General features: G+C 38.3%; 1 protein-coding gene across 24 annotated transcripts in view; it reads left to right on the top strand.

Annotated features, from left to right (window-relative positions):
- Nucleotides 1-8,200, top strand: part of KCNMA1 (potassium calcium-activated channel subfamily M alpha 1) — a 415,833-nt gene extending 407,633 nt beyond the window's left edge. For 13 of the 24 annotated variants that reach the window (XM_071438814.1, XM_071438813.1, XM_071438807.1 and 10 more), the window contains one exon: nucleotides 1,828-8,200. In XM_071438814.1, the coding sequence (XP_071294915.1) occupies nucleotides 1,828-1,982 (155 nt within the window). In that variant the 3' untranslated portion in view covers nucleotides 1,983-8,200. The remainder of the gene's footprint in view (nucleotides 1-1,827) is intronic. The other 11 variants (XM_071438808.1, XM_071438818.1, XM_071438811.1 and 8 more) reach the window with 1 other exon arrangement.
- The last annotated feature ends 11,654 nt before the right edge of the window (nucleotides 8,201-19,854 follow it).

Raw genomic sequence — 19,854 nt, forward strand, 5'->3', positions numbered from 1 at the left:
AATAAGCCATTAATAAGTAATATAATTCCAGGGTTTGATTTAATTTTTTTAAAAATGTGTAAGAATGGGTAGCAAAGGTTTCAATGGGGAGTGGGGGTTTGGCTTGTAAGTTCTAAAAGTCCACATAAAGCGGTTTAATTTGTTATTCATGAAAGTGACTGAAAAGTCCAGTAATTCTGGGGATTAAGCTACTTCTTGAGAGACTTTAACTCCAAAGGTCTTTGTTTATTTTTGTGCAGTTATGTCCAGGTATTTTTCCTCTATTTTTCTCAGCCTTTCAATTTATTTTCTCTCCTTAACCTCCTGAGCTTTTGTGCTCAGTCCTTGGGTTTCTAGGTGAATTTTGCTTTGCTAATTTTAAATTATTTATTTCTTTATTAAAAAATGAGCATTATTTCCACTCCTGTGTTGATTCCAGATACTGCAGCATTTCAGTGGTTAGAAAAGTAGCAGTTTATATTATGTAAGTGAGGCCCTAAAGCTTCTGCAGCATTTTGGATTCCCCGTTGGACTGGAAAGTAGTGCATACATGTAAGAGTAGCAGCTCTGGTGTGACACACTTTGAACCTTCCATGTAATAATGAAATGCCCAGAGCCATAAGTGTCCACTGCTCTGCCCACCCACCTCTGGGATCTGGGGAAGGAGGACAAGAATGGAGACAGAACTCTGTTCACAAATGCTTGTCAAGGCACAAGTGCACCTAATGGCCATTAGCCACTCTCTGCATCAGGAGTTCCCAAGTCTTGGAATAAAGTTATCTTGTAAGGTTGCATAGCCGTCATTGAGAAATTACAGCAGAAAATGCTCTCTAAAGGGTCTAAGAATTTTTTTTTTTCTTTTGTGAATTTTAAGAAGCTTTTGCCCATACTTGCAATGGAGCAGTGCAACATAGTGGTTACAATGATGAGCAGCTGGGAAAGGGCTGCAATGCTGCAGCCTCTCAGCATCCTCCCACATTGCTCCCAGCCCACCTTAAAGCCGCACCATAATAATCCCTCCTGTGTTCATGGAAACAGGCACTGCTCAAGGATAGAAAAGAAATTTATCTTTAAGAAATCTCTAATTTTCCTTTAAGTCCTTACTTCCTTTGCCTTTGCTGTCACCCGTCTGGACTGATCCATTCAGGATTAGCTGGAGCCCCTGCCACAGTCACCTGCAGTGTCTGGTGTGTTCCCCACCCCATTTAAACCCTAGAGTGCAGTAGTGCCCCAGCACCTGTGTTTCAGAGTAGGGATTTAATGCCCACCCTGTGCAGCAAGGCTGCTGTCTGGCAGCAGGAATACAAGTCCTGTTTAGTCTAACACCAACTGCAGAAAGTTCTTTATGTTCTCCTGCATGATTTTCCGGGCCAGCAGTAGCCACCACCCCAAGGCTGAAATGGTTCAGAGAAGTCTCCTCTTTAGGTGCTCCTCTGTGCATAGACTCACATGCTCTTTTCTGTATTACCCTTATCCCAGCTGCTCTCTTTGGCTTCTTAGTTTAGACTTTTTTTTTTTTTTTAATAAATGAATCACCTGAGCATGAGAAAAGAGCTCTCTTACATCCAACAAGCAAACTACATATTGGCAGTTTTCTTTAGCTTCTATTACCAAATCTGCAAGCGTCATCCTCCTTTCATAACTGTATTTTCAGAGGTATTAATCTAATGCACTGTACTGCTAGTAATTGGTCAAAGTCACCTTCTATTGATCTCTGTTTTCTATAAACTTTACTGACTGCTCCCTTTTTCTTTTTTTTTTTTCTGATGTTTCTGTGTATGTGTGCTTCACTAATTAACGCTTTCATTTTTCCCTCCTTATTCTGTCTCTACCCTTTTTGCTCCTTAGCAGAAAAGAAATGGTTTACAGATGAGCCGGATAATGCCTATCCCAGAAACATTCAAATCAAGCCCATGAGCACTCACATGGCCAATCAGATCAATCAATACAAATCGACAAGCAGCTTGATACCACCAATACGAGAAGTTGAAGATGAATGTTGACTCCTTCGAAGCCAGAACTATTTTTATAAAGCCTGACAAACTTCATGAATGGTGATGTGACATTTATTCCTCTTACTTGCTGAACCACTGATGGAGAAGTTAAGAAGGGCACGCTTAATGGGAAAATAAAGTAGACAGATCTTTGTTTGTCTGCCTTTAATATTGCTTCCACGTATTTTGGAAACTATTTCATTTATAAATGAACATAATCAAAACTAGTCATGTATAGCCTCTAGCATTTTAAATTATTTTTATTTATTAGAAAAAAATATATTTTTCTTTTTCTTTTTTCATTGTTAAGTATCTTCCCTTAAAAAAATGGCATATGTGGCCAGACTCCTAAGAATTAAAAAAAAACCCAACAAACCCTCAGTCTTTGGCTTAAAGGAGAATGATGGTCACAGTTATAAGGATATGTAATTAAGGGAGAAAAATGATATATTTACAAAAAAGAAAAAAGGTCCAACTTGTATTTTAGTAAATCAAAAAAAAAAAAAAAACCAAGAAAAAAACCCCTACACTTCACCAAAATGTTTCTTTATCGGAAGATGTGTATTTTGTTCAGCATTGACACCAGCTCTTAATAAATTGAACTTATTTATTTTCAGAGTTGAAAGTCATATTTTTGTACATGTAACATTCTTCAGAAGTATTCTTTGTTTTATTAACACATATAGATCATCTTGGCTGCCGGCTGTGTGAAGGTGCAGCAACTCCCCTGCTGTGCCCTGCCCCTTCTCTCGGTGGCAGCCCCGGGAGCACGATGTGACACAGGCACAGGGAATGCCACCGCCCCAGCAAGGGCCATGGACTTACAGGGCCCTGCTAGAAACGGCAAACCTGCCAATTGCACTTCACTTCCCATTAGCCATCAGCAGTTGCTAACTTCAGGAAGGCAAGCTTGGCAATTCTTCTTCTTTTGCCATTATTACAGTGATTTAATCCAGAGTGCATAAAATAGTGCATGGAAGCATCAGTTATAAACCATCTAATTTACCACATTTTGTTACTTCGTTACTTCAGAAGTGCTGATGGCCTTTCATTGGTCTGAGATGGTAAAAATTCTTCCTGATATGTACAGAGATTTATCTCCAGATCCTTGCACTTTAGTAAAAGCTCATACCCTAGTAAAGGGCACACTGAATCCCCTTTTGGTTAATTCAGATTGGGATAAAAACTGGTTTAGCTCCAGCTCTACAATCTCACAACATGCTGTCCTCAGTTAATTCGTACAATGAGCAACATCTTATTTTAGCAGTTGTTTTTCTGGTTGGTTTTTTTTTTTTTTTCCTTTTATTTATTTTTACTTTGCTGGGACACCACACACAAAAGTACAGTAAAAACCAAATAAAAATAATAAAAGTGATGAATGTATTTATTATGATAACATGCAAAAGGCCTTTGATGGGTGCCTTTTGTGTCAGCAGTTTCACAAAGTTGCCAACAAGCTTTATAGCCATCAGACAAAAATGTGATGTTTCATATCTGTGCTGCAGTATCCACCCACCCAAGCATTTATGTTCTAAATGATTTAGTTACTCTCTCTATCTCAAATAAGCAACATCTGACACAATTGTGTGGAAACAAAAAAAAAAAAAAAAAAAAAGGAAAGGCTGTGATAGTAGGGAAACAAAAAACCAAAACCACAAAACCAGAGTCATCAGGAAAAGCAGATTTTCATTGTGCAAGTTAACTTTAGGCTTTGTAATTTTGCAGAATTGTTAAACACCACAATTAAACATACCGTGGTATTTTTATCATTAGAGAAATATCAGTGAATCAAACAAATACAAAGCAGATGATGAATTTATTGTGAAAACAATGATGTCCACTATGTAATCCAACATTTAAGCCAAACTATCTCAGCTTTAATGTTTGTCCACTGGCTGCAGTACAAGTATAACCATACTAACACCTAATAGGCTTTATTCTGGAGTGACTTCTTGGACTGTGACTATTTTGTTGTTACATTTTGTAGAATAGCTATTTAAAGACAATAATGAGAATTGTTAATACAGTATCTGTAAAATTGGATTGTTTAAAATATTTCACTCTCCTACAGAGTAACAAAACAATACAAGCAGTTTTTCATTATTACTTAGGTGCATGTTTAATGCATTTCACAGTCCCCAAAAGAGAAGATAAATTCCAGTGAGTTCTTCCAACATATGCTGCTTCAGCTAGTGACACGTTATAATTTACATCCAGTCTCTGCATTGGGTCATGTTAAGCCTTTTCTTTGAAGTCAGTGCTCCTTTTTCATTTATGAACTGCATTCATATTACAACCAGAATGAAAAAAGCTGGTCCTGAGTACAGGAGAATTGTAGAAATTTGTGTTCAACCTCACCAAATGCATATGAATTTTTATTTCTTTTTCCTGAGAAGACTGGTGTTTACTATAGGGGCATAGAACATTATAACTTATACCTTATCATATAAAGTGTCACTTCTGAGTGTCCTTCCTTCAGAAGTGAACATTCACTGGGTAAAACACACGAAATAATCAAATACAGCACCCCTACATTGCTGAGGTTTGTGTGTGTCCCTGTCCAATTTAACAGTCACACCCCAAAATCCCATGCTATTGTTTGTAAATAAAAAGGACAAGACCTGAACACACTCATGAGCTCTTCTGGCACAGAGAGCACCATATGCAATGGTTGATAAAAAAACACCCACAGAGAGCAAACAAGACAGAGAGAAACAGGTGGAGTTATGGGTCTACATTTCCCATTTACAGAAAAGCTAGAATCAGTGATATTTTCTTACTCCTATTTTTGATAATCAAAGATGCAGGACTGATGTCTGGAAATTAGATGGAGGAACAGATAGAAAACCAATTGGAATCTTCAATATTCAGCCATTAAAAATTATAAGGCCAGCACCAATAAATGGATATATGAAGTTATATCAAAGCTGGGAAAAAGGCTGGGAAAGGGACAGCTGACAGACCACATGATGACTGATACAAAAATAAGTTCTTGGTTTTTATCAATGACTTTTACCCCTGTCTCAGAAGGCAAAGATTTAAAAAAAAAAAAAAAAGTGGGGTGGGGAGGATTTCCAGGTTTTTGGGTTTTTTTTGGGTTTTTTTTTTGTGGGTGGTTTTGTTGCATTAATTGCATGCACTACTGATACAGGCTATAGACTGTTTTCTTGGTAACTCATGTGTTGGATAAATAGTGTGTCTGTGTGTGTGTGTTTGCAAATATACATGTCCACACATGCACACACACATATGTATCTATGTGGGTACACACAGATGTGTGTGTGTACAGACACACACATATGTACAGGGGTGTGCAGGTATTTGATAGAGTCATCACAAGAAGTTGTCATAATTTTTATTTTCCGTGAGCTGGGGTGAAGAAAGGCAAAAAAAGAAGAAAATACGACTTGCAGGGTAGCATATGGAAGAATTTTTTCCTGCTGTTTCCTCTTGGTTTGACCAGAAGCCAGCCATGCTGGTTAGTTTTCTGAGAGATGCACTGAGATTATCCTGCAGAGCCTTCTCTCACTGCTGCAGCTGGGCTGTGCTTCTGGCCCTCCTCACACCCCTGTCTGCTCCCACACTGCCAGAAAGTCTGCTGGCTCTCTCTGTTTCATGGCCATTGTTTTAATTTTCCCCCTGAAGCCCATGAGCACCAAGATGAAAGGATAAAACTATCCTCTGATCGATTTGGTGGCAAGTGCCAAGCACAGCAGAAGTTAAGGTATAAAGTAAAGAAGATATGAATAGTCTAAGTGCAAATTTTAACATTCTGATGTGATCGTGTAGTTCCTTCTAAAATAATAAGTATATGACGTATTTGTTAATTGGGAAAAACAAGACAAAAACATTTCCTTGTACATTTTAAAAGCATTCTAAAACTGTCACTGACATTTTAACACCTTGTCTTTCAAATCAGCATCCATGGCCCAACAGCAGGGAATACATAGGACAGAAAGAACAAATCTCTTGATCTCGGCCAGGCATGGTCAACTGGATGTGAAAAGAACTAAATGGCCTCAGCCAAAGGCAGGACAGAACAAATGTAGTTTGCAAGGCAAGGTACAGGAGACACTGCAAAAACATTTAGACTTTTATTATACATTGTTGGGTGGTGGTGGATGAGGCTGGCTATTTTTGGCCTGCAAAGGAAGATTTTGCATTTCTTGGATTCTTCATGTAGTAGAAGGAGAAGAAGAAAGTAAAATAGTGTGTTCTCATTCAGGTTTTGCTGGGGCTGTGTGTGTCTAAACCACAGCTAACAAGTACTGCAACAATTGGTTGCATAAACTGGTGAATAAACATATATGACAAAAAAAAAAGAGCAATAATTTATAAATGGCTAATGATTTGTGTTTTCACTGCTTGGCCACTCACTGGTCAATCCATAAAATTGTTAACAGATGCCCTGGACTAGCTGACTCACATGGGCACAAACTGAAACACAGAGCAGGTGCTTAAATGGTTTACGAAGTGGATTCCTAAGGGCTCCTGGATCCCAATGTATTTGAAATGAACACATATTGAGGTCAATGTGTGTGTGTGTGTGTGTGTGTGTGTCTTGTTTTTACAGCTGTTATCATTGTGAATTTCTTCAGCACCAAAAGAAGTGTGTGTCTCACCTTTCATTTCTAGTTTTGAATGTGATTAAACAAAGTAACCAAGAGTGTGAAAGGCGATGAACGGGACAAAGTGAAAACACAAATCTGTTCCCAGTGTTGCAGTGGATTAGCCTGGGAATATCTGTCAAAGTCAATGGCAAATACATAAAAAAATTCAGAGGAAAGGAGAACTCTTTATAAGCCTTCTGGTTTTTTCCTTTCTGTGGCATCTGAAACACCAAAATCTCCAACATGCAAACAAGCACCTTTAGCACCTTTTTAATTTTAATTTTTTTTAATTCTAAAGATTCTTGAATAATCACAGGCTTAAAGGAAATATTTTTGAAGTCACTATATATGCACACCAGGTCTCCTGATATTCCATTTATAGTATTTTCATGCTGAGCAATAGTAGTGGGTGTGGTTACAGCCCCATCTGAAATAATGAAAGGAGTGTAGTGGCTCTTCTGCTGTAGTCACTGCCCAGGATGGTGTGTGGGCCTTTAGTGTGGATGAGTCTGTGCCAGCATTTATCAGAGCTATATTTCTGTCAGCAGTGTATCTATTCTGCACAGTCCCCTTTGCTGCAGAGCATGCAGCCACGCTGAGGCTGTGCAGCCTCTGAGCAGCACTCTGTACACCAGCTAAATGCCACTGGAGCCAGAAGTGAGGACTGTGGCTCTGAGGTATCTGCTCTGCCCAGTGGTGTGGCACTGGTGACTGCCAAAAGGAGAAGGGGTAGGGAAAATTAAGAAAATATAAAATATAAGGAATTTCTTTCATTACTTTGGTTCTAATTTAGAGCAATATCTAACTTAGGAAGCTAAACAGTAATGCTGCATCTAATTAGAACCTTTATGATGTTGAGACAAGGTTTCTTACTGCTTCAGTCAATGCATTTTAGAGGAGATCTCTATAAAGTAAAAAAAGCAAAGAACCCAGAACACAGCATATAGGCAGTTGAATAAATGTAAAAAAACCCATAGATTTTTCAGAAACAGAAAAGTGTGGCATACAAGCATTTTGTTGACTGGATGATAACTAGTAGGAACTAAATAAGAATGTCAGCGGAAGTTATCTCAAGCAGTTAAAAAATTTCTGCTTCTGCCATGGTCCCATAGCTTGGGACACAGATGCTTAGCCAATGCAAATACTCTAACCTCTGGCAAGAAAAAAAGAAAAAAAAAAGAAAAAAAAAAGAAAAAAATATATTACTTTGACTTTCTCATTTCTGTAGGTTCAAAACTGATGAAACCACTTTCTTCCTTTGGAAAAAACACACACATGCAAATACATATATACAATATCTTCTGATTGTTTCACATGTCTCCATTAGTTATAGTTTGGAAGTGGAGATGGTGAGGGGGTACACTGAGAACCAGCTAGCATCTTAACTTAAAAGTTCATCAAGAAAAAGGAGTATGACTTCATCACTTTACTTTTAACATCATGGGTTGGTGAGAGAGAACAAATGCTGGTGCTCAGAAATGATCTACCTGACTTTGTCATATGTAATATCCAGTGAAAAATATATCGTCCTGTAAAAAGGGTTTGTACATAACTTGTACATGGTTTCATTTTGTATTTTTCTCAGATTAAAATTTATGTATTTGTGTTCTAAAAGAAGGAGATATTGCTGTGGTTTTTTTTCTCTTCTAGAAAAGTTTGCAACTTGTATCACCAAGTCATAAATATTACAGCATTCATGAAACCAATGCTATTAATACTTTGACTGAAGACTAACTCAACAGACTTCCTCTCTTGCTTACACTCCAGAATCATGCTCCTTGCTAATAGTAATTAATATCAGCTGCAATGGAGGATGCTGTGGGTACCATAAATAAGTAATTCTGCACTAGCCACAAATGGCACCCTAACACCAGCTGTGTAGTCAAATACAGATAAAGTTGGTATCGTTTAACTACTTTACATGGTTGAACAGACCATTTCATATCACCTTTAGCTCTGATGGGTCAAGTTAAGATGGATTGATAATTCTGCTAAACAGCCCAGGATTTTCTACTTTCTCATGATGATTACATTTAAAAATTTTCTGCAAGTTTTGGACTACATTTCCATTGCAGGGAATTAGGTATCATCCTACATGCAACTGTATGGTTTTAGGCTTAAGAAGAAACAGTCTCCTTTTGGAATCTGTAAGATTGTGTGCATGTGGCTGGCATTCTGCTAAAAAAAACCTTGTCATTAAGGCTGATATCATTAATCTCCAAAAAAAGTCCCCCCCCCCCCAAAAAAAAAAACAAACAAACAAGCAAACAAACAAAACCTAAAAAACCAACAATCTAAAACAAAGAAAAAACCACTCACAAAAAAAAAATTAGTCTCTTTTCAGTCCTCCCTTACGTACCACAAATCTGCCCTTTGCCATCTGATGCCTCTAGGGAAAAAATTCTATTTTAAAAAAGGCTGAAAAGGCTGTAAATTTTCTCTTACTTCAAAGACAGAAGACATCCAGACCTATTTCTAAGTAAGGGCACTCAAAGACCCTAAGTTTGATTCCTGGCTATAGGTACTTGACTGACCTCTCTAAAAAGTACTCCCCTTCCCCCATGCTCTAGGTCTTAAAACACAGATTTATTAATATACTTTTTTCAAAACATTCATTATGCTAAAATTTTCACCTACCTCTGGGTCTACTTTGCCAGGTTTTACTTTCCCATTTTTTTTTCACCAATGAGACACAAGTGTCCAGTAACCAGACACATTCTGTCAAAAAAAAATCTTACAGTCAGTGGGAGAGCGAGTTCAAAGTATCCCAATGGAGATGCTGGAGAGACATTAACACTCCAAAGCACTTCTTAATTTTTTTACAACTTTATTCAATTTCCACTTTCTTTTCCTGCTTGGAAGAAGAAACTCCTCTTCCCAACATCCTTGTCTTCTGAGGCACTCCCGAACGAACGACTTGGAAATCAAACCACAGTAACAACTTGTAAAATATTTTATTGCATTTGAAGCCACAGACTCTTGAGAAACTTTAAACATCTCTGTTCATTTTTCAGTTCATCCCCTCAAGTGTTATCCAGTAAACTCTTTTTTTAGACATCAGATACAATAAAATACATATATGCAAAAGCATTCATTGCAAGATACAGCGCAAAACAGATTAACAAATATTGGTTTTCTCATGGATCAAAGACTTTACATGTAGGATGCATAATCCATGTGTGCAGACTGAATTAGGTAGCCCTTCATTCCAGGTGAAGAGTTTGAATGCAAAGCTTTTGTAAAAGTCAATATCATAGTTGTTTAATGTTTGGAATTAATGAAAGCAGGACTGTTCCTTTACTTCCAAGATAACTCTGGTGATACCAGAAGCCAAGAAAACCCATGATTTGCACATATATATTATTTTCCCACCGAGGAAGAGAAGGTTTCAAAGACAACTTTTCCTTATGATTGACTTTCTGAAGGGTGCTGTAAAATTCATTTCTTATCCCCCCACTGTACATACTTGGACATTCCTGTTCTGTCTTTTCATAATACACAAGCTTCATTGCTTCTTCAGCGATATTCTAGTCAGATAATGAAAAAAACACCCTTTCGTCATTCTGTATATGAACATGGTTGCTATGAAGTTATAATAAACATGTGCAAGACAGTGGAATTTAGGAAACCTGGAAAGTTTTCAGGCGAGGCTACCATGAAGTCACCCACACTGATGAACTGCTTCTTGAAATACAGGTTAGAGAATCAAGTCCAAGCAGGTTATGAAAATTATCAAATTATTTAAAAACTTATACACTGACATGGAAACCTGAAAGAAGAAAAATAAGAGATGATCAGGTGAGTAGACTATTACATGTGACAATTGAGCTGGAGAGTTTTACTGAGGGGATATGGACACAGACAGTTTGGGTAGCTGGGTAACCCAGTCATTGGTATGGATGGCAAGTATGACAAAGAAATCCCTTTTACATTTACCAGCTGTATTAGAATTCCTCTTTCCTTGCAGTGTTGGATCCGTTTCTGTAAGGATACATTACTAGGTTTTGCAAGTATTTCTCATACTTGGACTCTGCCCGAATAATTTGCAGGGAAGATCAGGGCACCAAGCATATTTGTGCTCAAATATCTGCAGGGTGTTTTTTAGGGAAACCAGCAGTCTGGTCTTTGTAACCTGCTTTGATGTGTGTAATCTCACTGAAAACTTTGCTCTGGCCAGAAGGAAACCCACTGCTTTCCAGCAGCAGGGCAAGCTCCAAGGATTATTGCCCTTTCCAATTCACATTCTTTCTTCAAGTCAATTATTACCCTCATGCACTTTGCTTGCTACTAGGAAATCAAAACTGTCTCTATAAACAATAGGAAAATCTATTCTTGTTTTAAATTATGTTTTTCATCCACTTTTGCTAAAAATACCCAAGATAGGCCTGGAAATCCCTTTCAGAATGAAAGGGATCAGTCAGTGTACGACATGCCCAACATGCATAACATGCTTTACTACTGCAAATAGTAGCTGGTACTACCCAGCTAGCTATCCATGCTTAGTTTTATCCCCTTTAACATTTAGCTTTGTAGTATATGGTAGTTTTAATATTGTTATGATTATTGCTACTTCCTACCACTATGATACACATCAAGAATACTGATCAGAGAAGCTCTCTACAAAACAGAGAGCTTCTGCTGGCACAGGATATGAGTCCTGGAAGAAACTGATGTAAATTTGATTCCTTTACCTTTAAAATATCATGGTGTTCTTCATAGTGACCACTGGGGAATTTGTACATAGTCTGGGCTTACACAAGCACACAGGGCTCCTCCAAAAACAAACAGGAATGCTTGCAGTCCTGGTAACAGCTGGATCTGCAGGATAATTTGTACAGTTATTAGCTGGGAGTTATTTTCTATAGAGTCCCTTGTAGTCCATTCAGTGCTGTTGGAGGCTGCAGGATCAGCTCATCATCCTCCAGCTGTTCTCTCATTAATACACCTCTGACCTGGAGGCCTATTCTGAGTGGGACAGAGACTCTCTAGTCAGTTAAATCACCAGTCTCTTGGCTATGCTGTGAAGACATAATTATCAGGATTAGACTGAGACCATTAATTTAGAGCAAAAATAATACTGTCTGTAAGACGTTGAAGATTTAAATCCCCAAGACTCAGTAGCAGAACCCTGGTAAAGCCCATGTTGTTGGACACTGACCTATTGCTGTGTCCAGGTCTCACAGAGAATATTTATTTCATAATGCCTTTGGCATGCTCAGTAAGCACATGCACCATGTTCCTTCCAGCAAACAGCAGCTCTTTAACATAAAATGCCTTTTGAAGGCAACTGAGTCTTGACTGCCTATGAAGGGAGACTAATGTAACTGGGTAATCAAGTTCAGTTTAAGTGGAATGACTTTATGCCATGTATTCTGTCACACCTTTATGGAAGAGCAGGTCTGATATACTGCAATGAAAGACATTTTGGTAAGGGGGATGGCTTAAGGCCACCTTCTTTTACAGCTCACCTATCCAGGGAAATACAGTAACATAGAACATGAGCTTTTGTTTTAACAAAGTTATTTTTCAATTTAGAAATTGGAAGAATCTCCAAAACCTATGATACATATAATTTTCCATGCCTCTGTTCCTTAGACTCAGTCCATGGCACATAGCTGAAGGAGCAAACCTTTACTCCATGTTTAAAGTTAACCTGAAATTTAATTACATGGAATCTGCTATTGTTTATTTGGAGCAGTTAGATTTCACATGCTCTGCAGAGTAAAAGAAAGTTCTGAACCCCCTAATTTATGAGACCAACAAAGAAATAAACATTATTCAAAATTGTTAAGGAAGAGGGTGAGAGAAGCAGAAAGCATATCTGGCACATCATTAAGAAAGGATGTGTTGGAGAAAGTGGAGTGAAGAAGGGAGAGCAAATGACCAAACATTAAAACAGAAAAGCACAAGTGCTAAATCAGGAAAGGAAACCAACTGAAAATATGAGGATGGGGGGGGGGGGGGAAACAATGCAAAACAGTTCATGGTGGGTGCAGAGTGATCAGGCCAAAGCTAATGAGCTTTTTCTCACACTCTGAAATCGACAGATCTACCACGTGCTCCAGCGAGCTGTGGTTGCTTTCCATAGCAAGGCAGATGACTTTTTATCAGATGTGTCACTTGGTGAAATAATTGCCAGCAATAATGGTGCAATAGCAGCATACTCCGAGCACAATTTATCCATGTCTGTTCTATCTTTCAACTTCAAAGCTTCTACTGCCTCACAGATCACATCAAAATGACACCTCTGTCGTTAATGACAGTGGTCTAATGCAATACTGAGAAGTCAAATCACTTCTCCAGATAGGCAGAATGCCTCATACAGAAACTAGGCATGTGCACGGGTCCTGACATCCGTATTCAGATTTGTATTTGTGGGGAAGAGGGTGGGTTTGACATACAGATTTATTCACATTTGCAACGGCCTGTTTTATAAAGCACAAAATTCACTAACATTAGAAAGGAGTGGGGACAAGAGTAGCATGCAGAGCCTTAACTTATGCAAAGTGAATGCCTGGATGTAGGAAATTTCCCTTTGCACAGCCCACAGCATGTGTTACCCAGTGTCACAGGTCAGAGATGTGATTTGTCTTTAAAGAAAGAAGGAAACAAATGATTCAAATACAGAAAAATGTACCTTAAAATGCACACTGTCCTTGTAGGCAAATGCACATATTTTTCTGGATCTAGGAAGAAAACAAGCTGCCGTGAAGCCCCTCCTGGTGGTCATTACTCAGGTAAAGAAGAAAGCTGGCAAACTGCAGTTATTAAAAAGAAAGAATTGTCTGTTTATTTTCCAGTGCTGTTTGAAAATTACCATAGAACAGTAAATCTCTAAATATGAAAAATATGTATTCTTCTGACATAGTATACATAAACACACATGCAGCCAACATAGTGGCAGGGACACCATTTGTTTAAGTTTCATTAAGATGTGTAGTTAAAAGCCTTATTAAAAGGGTCCATTTCTCACTTCAGTGAGTTCAGTGAAATTTATTGCCTGAGGGTTAAGTAATGCTTCAGAGGAAAAATGAGATTTAGGAATATTTTCATATGTTACCATCTTTTCCAACAGAAACATTTCCTATAATGGCTGCTTGGATGGAGGGTTCAGACTTCACTGTATGTTTTCACAGTGCTTTATATATTAAAATAGACAATCAAACAAAATAACCAGCTCTCAGCTTCACCTCTAAGGAAAAAGAAAAAGGAAAATCTTCTTTGGGTAGAAAGCAAGGCCAATTTTTTGTAACAGATTTATTTTTCTCAGTTATTATTGCTATTCCACAAAGAAGCTTAGAAGGACTTAGCTAAAAAGACAAATAAAGAAAGGGAAATTAATGGGAAAGGAAAATTTTCTCAAACCCCACATTTTGACCTGTTTGGATGGTGATAAGGAGAGGTTCTATGGCAGCCATTAGCAGCGTACTGCCATTGAATGGCTCTATAGTGCAAATTACTGACTACACATTTGTGTGCTTTGTATTGTGTGCTGGTGGCCTTGTTATTCACTGATTGTAGCCATTTTGGAACAGCCTAACTTGAAAATCAGTTCTGTGAATCAGATTTTGCTTCTAGATTATGGGCTAGGAGACTGCTTCCACGAAACTGAAAATCCTCATAGGCTGGAGAAGTTTACAGAGGCATGAAGATACTGTGTACATCTAAATATAATGCACTGAAAACTGCAGCGTTTATCCAGTGTTTTGTTGCATTGGTTTTGTTTTTATTTTTTAATTATTTATCTTAAAGCTGTGGATAGGAGACTGCAGAGAGATTGACACAGCTCAGGTGCTGCCGCCCTCTTCATCAAGGGAACAAATTTCAAGCAACATTTATTTCTTGTTTCGTAAATATTCAATGGCAGCTCAGTCATTAGGCCTTGCTTTGGGATAAGGAGGAGGAAATTGTGGTTTGGCTTCTTCTGAAGAAATTAGAATGTTTATTGATACTCTTACTTTCAAGCCAGCTTATTTAAGCAATAACTTTATTGAAGTCTTAATTTTGCATTTTTCTAGTAATGTTCTAGAAAATTTCTAAAATTTTCAAGAATTTTATAAATTCATAATTTTTGTGTTAATTTATGCCCATGACCACAGACCCTTTCCTTCCCCTCCCAAACACCACATTTGACTCATGTTACTGTGTAATAGTTGGAATCAGTTCTCTTCTCTTTCTGTGCATAGACTCCCTTCTGTCAGAAATAGCTCCCAGTTGTGCTCAGACAGAGGGGTAGAGCACATTTCTCCAAACTTGCCATGACCATTACTTTGCTGTCAGTCAGCAATTTTTGGTGTTGATTTTTTTTTCTTAAACTGACCCACAGTTTTAAAATTAAGAGACTGTCTATGATTTCAATTTGATTTATTACATTATTTAAGTTTATTTACTTCATTTTTGCCTCTGTTGGCTTTCCTTCTATTCTAATTTTTTCATAATGTTTCAGCAGGAAGAAATACAAAAGCAGGAAGCTGGAGCAGCAGCAGAGCATTTCCCATTTCCCTCTTGGTCAGAAAATTCTGCACAAACTGCACATCAGAGGTGGCTTAAATGAGAGAGTCTCTCTGTGTATTCACCCTTATTTATGCTCACTGCCTTTCTACTGTTTCCTCAAGCAATAAAGGTTGCATTTTGTCCAAAGGAGCGACCACCAGTAGCTGCTGGAACAAGTATTTTTTTAATTTATTTCAGGTTCTAGATTAGATATATACTAAAATGGCTGGGAAAAAAAACCCCACTGGATGTAAGTTTGTCGTAGTAGTAAGCTTAGAAATGCTTTTCTCCCTATGGTGGCTCTGTAAAACGAAATACTCCTCAAACCTCTGCCCTGTAATCAGCCCAGGACCCTAACAAAAAAGCACTTTTAGAAAGTGCAAAGATATAATAGTCCCAAGATGAATCTGCCCTACAGTTCCATTTTCTGCCATACAAACGTTTGGGAGCTTATCGTGAAAGCCACATTAGTCTTGATTTAAGGTCTTTTGACACATTATTACAGCACACTGCCATCACTTCACACCTGTCATTCTGTCAGTCAGAAGAGAGGGAGGGGAAACAATTTTGATGTCAATCAACAAATCCTTCGGGAGGTGTAACCTGTTAAGACATATTACCCTTTGCCCATTGCGATTTACAGGCTTTGAATTTAAAGGACATATGCCAGAAATAATTAAAGACTAATCTTTATTGTACTCACTTACGAATGAAGGCATTTAGTACCACCAGCACATTTATATTGTCCAGAAGAAGAAAGAGATAGAGGAGCAGAGTGTGATACTACAACTACTCTTTCCATTTCTATTAATCAATTGTTCTGTCTGGATGTTAAAATCCCCTGCCCTCATGGAGCAAGGTGGCCTTTCCTCTTACACTTGTATTAATGTCCTAGCAACATACAGATGATTCCAGTAGGATGCAAGATATGTAACATTGGTTTTGAATCAAAAGAGTATTTTAAAAATAGAGAAAAAAAAAGGCATGGAATTATTGAAAAAATTATCAAGTGAAATAGGAAAAAAACCCAACTAAACCAAAACAAAACAACTTATCCTGTCCTCTACATCTTAGTGGCTACAAAAATCAATCTCAGTCTGGAGAACTACAACTTCCATAGGCATGGCTTTGGATCACCTCGTAACTACTCTGTTGTAATTTACTTGGAGGCATCAAAGGAGTGATGTCAACCTCAAAATCTGAATTTAGGATCTAAATCCTGAGTTGAAAGAGGCTATTTTTTTCCCCAAGCTAGGTTTTCAGAGTGACACAGAAGAAAGAAGCATTTACACAGCCTACTTGTTACTGTTCACAACTCATCTCTGGAAGGAACATCTTGTCCTTAGACTGACCTTAGAGCTACAATCTAAAGGAAATAACAGCAAAACAAGAATAGCTATGGAGTAAATAAAATAACAGGCAGGGACTATATAGTCTGGAGAGAACCAAAATAAAAAAAATTAATTATATTGTAAATTTTTTTACACTACTGCACTGTATTACTATACATACAGCTTGTTTGGGCAAGAAGTTGGGTGGAATTGTGGAAGCTCTGACTTACAGCTGCCACCACATGCTATCAAAACCCTGCTGGAAGGATAGTTTGGCAGTTTTGCTAGGTAATTTAAAACAAACTTTGGGCTCATTGTCCAACAGGCAAACCCTGCATCACTAACTCATCATCACTGAACATTTTCTTGCCTCTTCTTCCAGTTGTACCTCCCTCATTTACATACAGACCCACACATGCACAAACACACAGGAAGAGACCAGTGGAGGCAGAAACAAGAGAGCAATTGCCCCAGCTGTGCCCAGACCTTTAAGGACTAACACAGCACTCTCCCAGAGAAGCACATTGAGTGTGGTGGGCTTTGCTGATGGGTATCACAATCACACTGGTGATCTGGACACACATTTGAGTGCCCTCAATTTGCATTCACAAATAGTTTTCACCAAAAAAAGGCAGAGATTCACACGCAGCCAAAAGCAATGTGCCTACATTTGCTTATTAATTTTACCTGAGGGAATGGAATGGCTTTAGCTGGTAGTAGTGACGAAAGTGCACACTTACAGTAACAGTTCATTTTCCATTTCCTAAAATATGGAATCAATCTCACATATGAAAGACTACACCATCTCAGCTCTCACAATTTGAAGAGGTACTTTGAAGGAGTGGGAAGTTGAAAGACAAGGAAGTTGTAAGGAGAGGTGGATTTTAATTTACCATTTTACACAGAGCTAGGAAGAAAACAAATGATTCCTCATCATTTTTCTGATTAGATACTCTTTACCTCTTTTCACATTTCCATTACACTTTCCTCCACCTCTACTTTCTGCTCTCTCTGGAGGTGGCTCACACATGTCAACCAAACAGACCTTTTTCCTCAAATTCAACCTGCTGGGGCATTCATATACTTTCAGTTTCTGTGGCAACTTAACATACATCAGCAGCTGTCCCTTGACTGTAAGCTATAGTGGAAGCAAAAAACATACTCCAATTTTTACATGAGAAGCCAAGACTCTCTGGGACAGGCCAGAATTGGTGATTTTGGGGAAAATCAGCACTCACAGCCATGCATAAAGCAAAAACCAAATAACTACAGCTAATACAGGAGCAAAAGATTATAAGCTGCGTCTTGTCTAGTATTTTGTGGTAACTGTAACATACAGAAGCTCTGTGTTACCTGCTGGCAGCTGATGGCTGATTCTGCTTTTGCAGAGGCAACATTTTTAAAGCAGCACAGGCAATGGAGTAAAGCTGGTAGAAAATGTGATCGAGGCTGGTAGAAAATGTGAATGAGGCTCTTGGTTTGAAGCTGGTCAGAATAGAACCTTGTCAGCCTGGAAGACTGCCGAATATGCTGTGACATTTAATCAACTGCTTGACTACAGGCTCACCTTTAGTGTCTGTGGTGAAGTGAACATGATTCCCCTCACCTTGCTTCACATCACACATCACTTTTCAGTGCACTGCTGTAGAGAGCTGGGTTATAGCCTTTTTTTTTCCCCTAAGAGGAACACAGTAACAGAGGTCAGCTACAGTCATGAATTTTATGAAAGGTTTGCTGGGAAACCACATTAAATGGCAACATCAGTCCATACATCAGCCCTGTAGTGCTTTTATTCCAAGACTCTGCAGCTGAGTGATTTGCAATGCACTTGCATTTCATGGCCATCATTTTTAAGCAATGTCATTTGCCTTGGTATCCGACACTTCAGCTGCACCAGAATCCACCCAGCTATTCATGATAAATTTCTTCCAAGAAAAAATCTCCACAAGAAACACTCCCAGGATCCCCAAACTCCAATCTTCAGAAGCCTTGCATATAAAACCAGGCACGGACACCTCAAAATGCAATAGCGACTGAAGAGAAAAAGCTAAGAATAAAATTACTGTCCCAGAATTCAGAAAAGTAAAAAATTTTGATTAAAAATTGAGGTCAACCGGATGCTATTAAAGCATAAGATAAGGTCTATATCATTAATATGGCAAGTAGAATGGTTTTTTTTTAAAAGTTTTTGAAGGAAAGCTGACACAATTACTTTTTTCTCCAGAGAAAATTTTTTCCCAGAAATGATATCAACTCTATTCCAATCACAACACTGTGTATTTTTTTGTGTTTACTATTGTAAAATATTCAGTTGCAGAAGTTGTGCCATGTCTATCATATCACAGATCCATTTAATTGTCAATATGAAATTGTGTTAAAACATTGGGCCTCTTAATCCCTTCTGAGAAAGGGATTACTTGAAAGGTAACTGTAAACACTCAAATTTGTAAGCAGGTGTGTTAATACTTGAACATCAAGGAAAGACTCTCTATCATCATAAGTAAACTTAAATAAAAGTCTAATAAAAGTCATACTCCTACTGGAATATCTAAAAGTCCTAGACATTAGGCTGTAATCTTTATGGAGATATTTCTTGCATTTTGGAAATTGTCTACTCCGGCATATTTAAGAGTGTTCACAACTCAGGAAGTCTGTTCCCAAAATGGCTTAACAAACTAAAGTTTTAAATATCAGATGTCTTTTGACAACAATACCTACACATGGATGCACAGTCCTCCTAATTTTACTTAGGGATTCTTAGGCCGGAATTCTATGTCTATAAATCAAAGGGAAAGAGAGCACAATGTAGCAGGTGTGACAGCAGTACAGCATTTGGCCCAGTATTTAGGAAAGAGAAAAAGAGGGAAATGGTACCCAACAGCTATGGACCCTTAACAGCTGGAAGTAGCAGCTGTTAGGCTTTTCTTGGTCTTCCTGTTTTGACAGACTTAATTTCTATGGCAGAATTTCCAATAATCACTGTAAACTCCTGCAACACCACAGAGCCACTACTCTAAATCAGAGCTACTTTACCAGAAGGACTCAAGCAGTCCATTATCTCCACCTGTTAGGAAGGCAATCTGTATCCATGACAGGGAGAAACTGCATGGCCAGACTTAACTCTTGTTACCAGTCGTGAAACCCTATTTGCTGCAGACCCATTGAAGCCATGAAAAACTGACTCCCCTTGGATTTGTTCCTGCCTCCACTTTAGCTCAGTGGCTGTGCAGTCAGTCTACAGAATGCCTTCTTCCACTCTAGGACCAGGGAGACTGAGTGCTTTGAGCACGGGTCGTTGGCTCAGTATTCAGAAAGTAACGCTGCAAACAGAACTGTAGTAGAGAACACAGCAAGAATGGTCAGTTACATACTTAAAATAAACACTTTTTTTAACCGGAAACCTCATCTATTTGTTCCATGTGAAATATCCCTCTCCAGAACAGGAAT

This window comes from Agelaius tricolor, unplaced genomic scaffold (assembly GCF_023055355.1).
Source record: "Agelaius tricolor isolate 1412-34295 unplaced genomic scaffold, bAgeTri1.0.p SCAF_13, whole genome shotgun sequence".
Taxonomy (NCBI): domain Eukaryota; kingdom Metazoa; phylum Chordata; class Aves; order Passeriformes; family Icteridae; genus Agelaius; species Agelaius tricolor.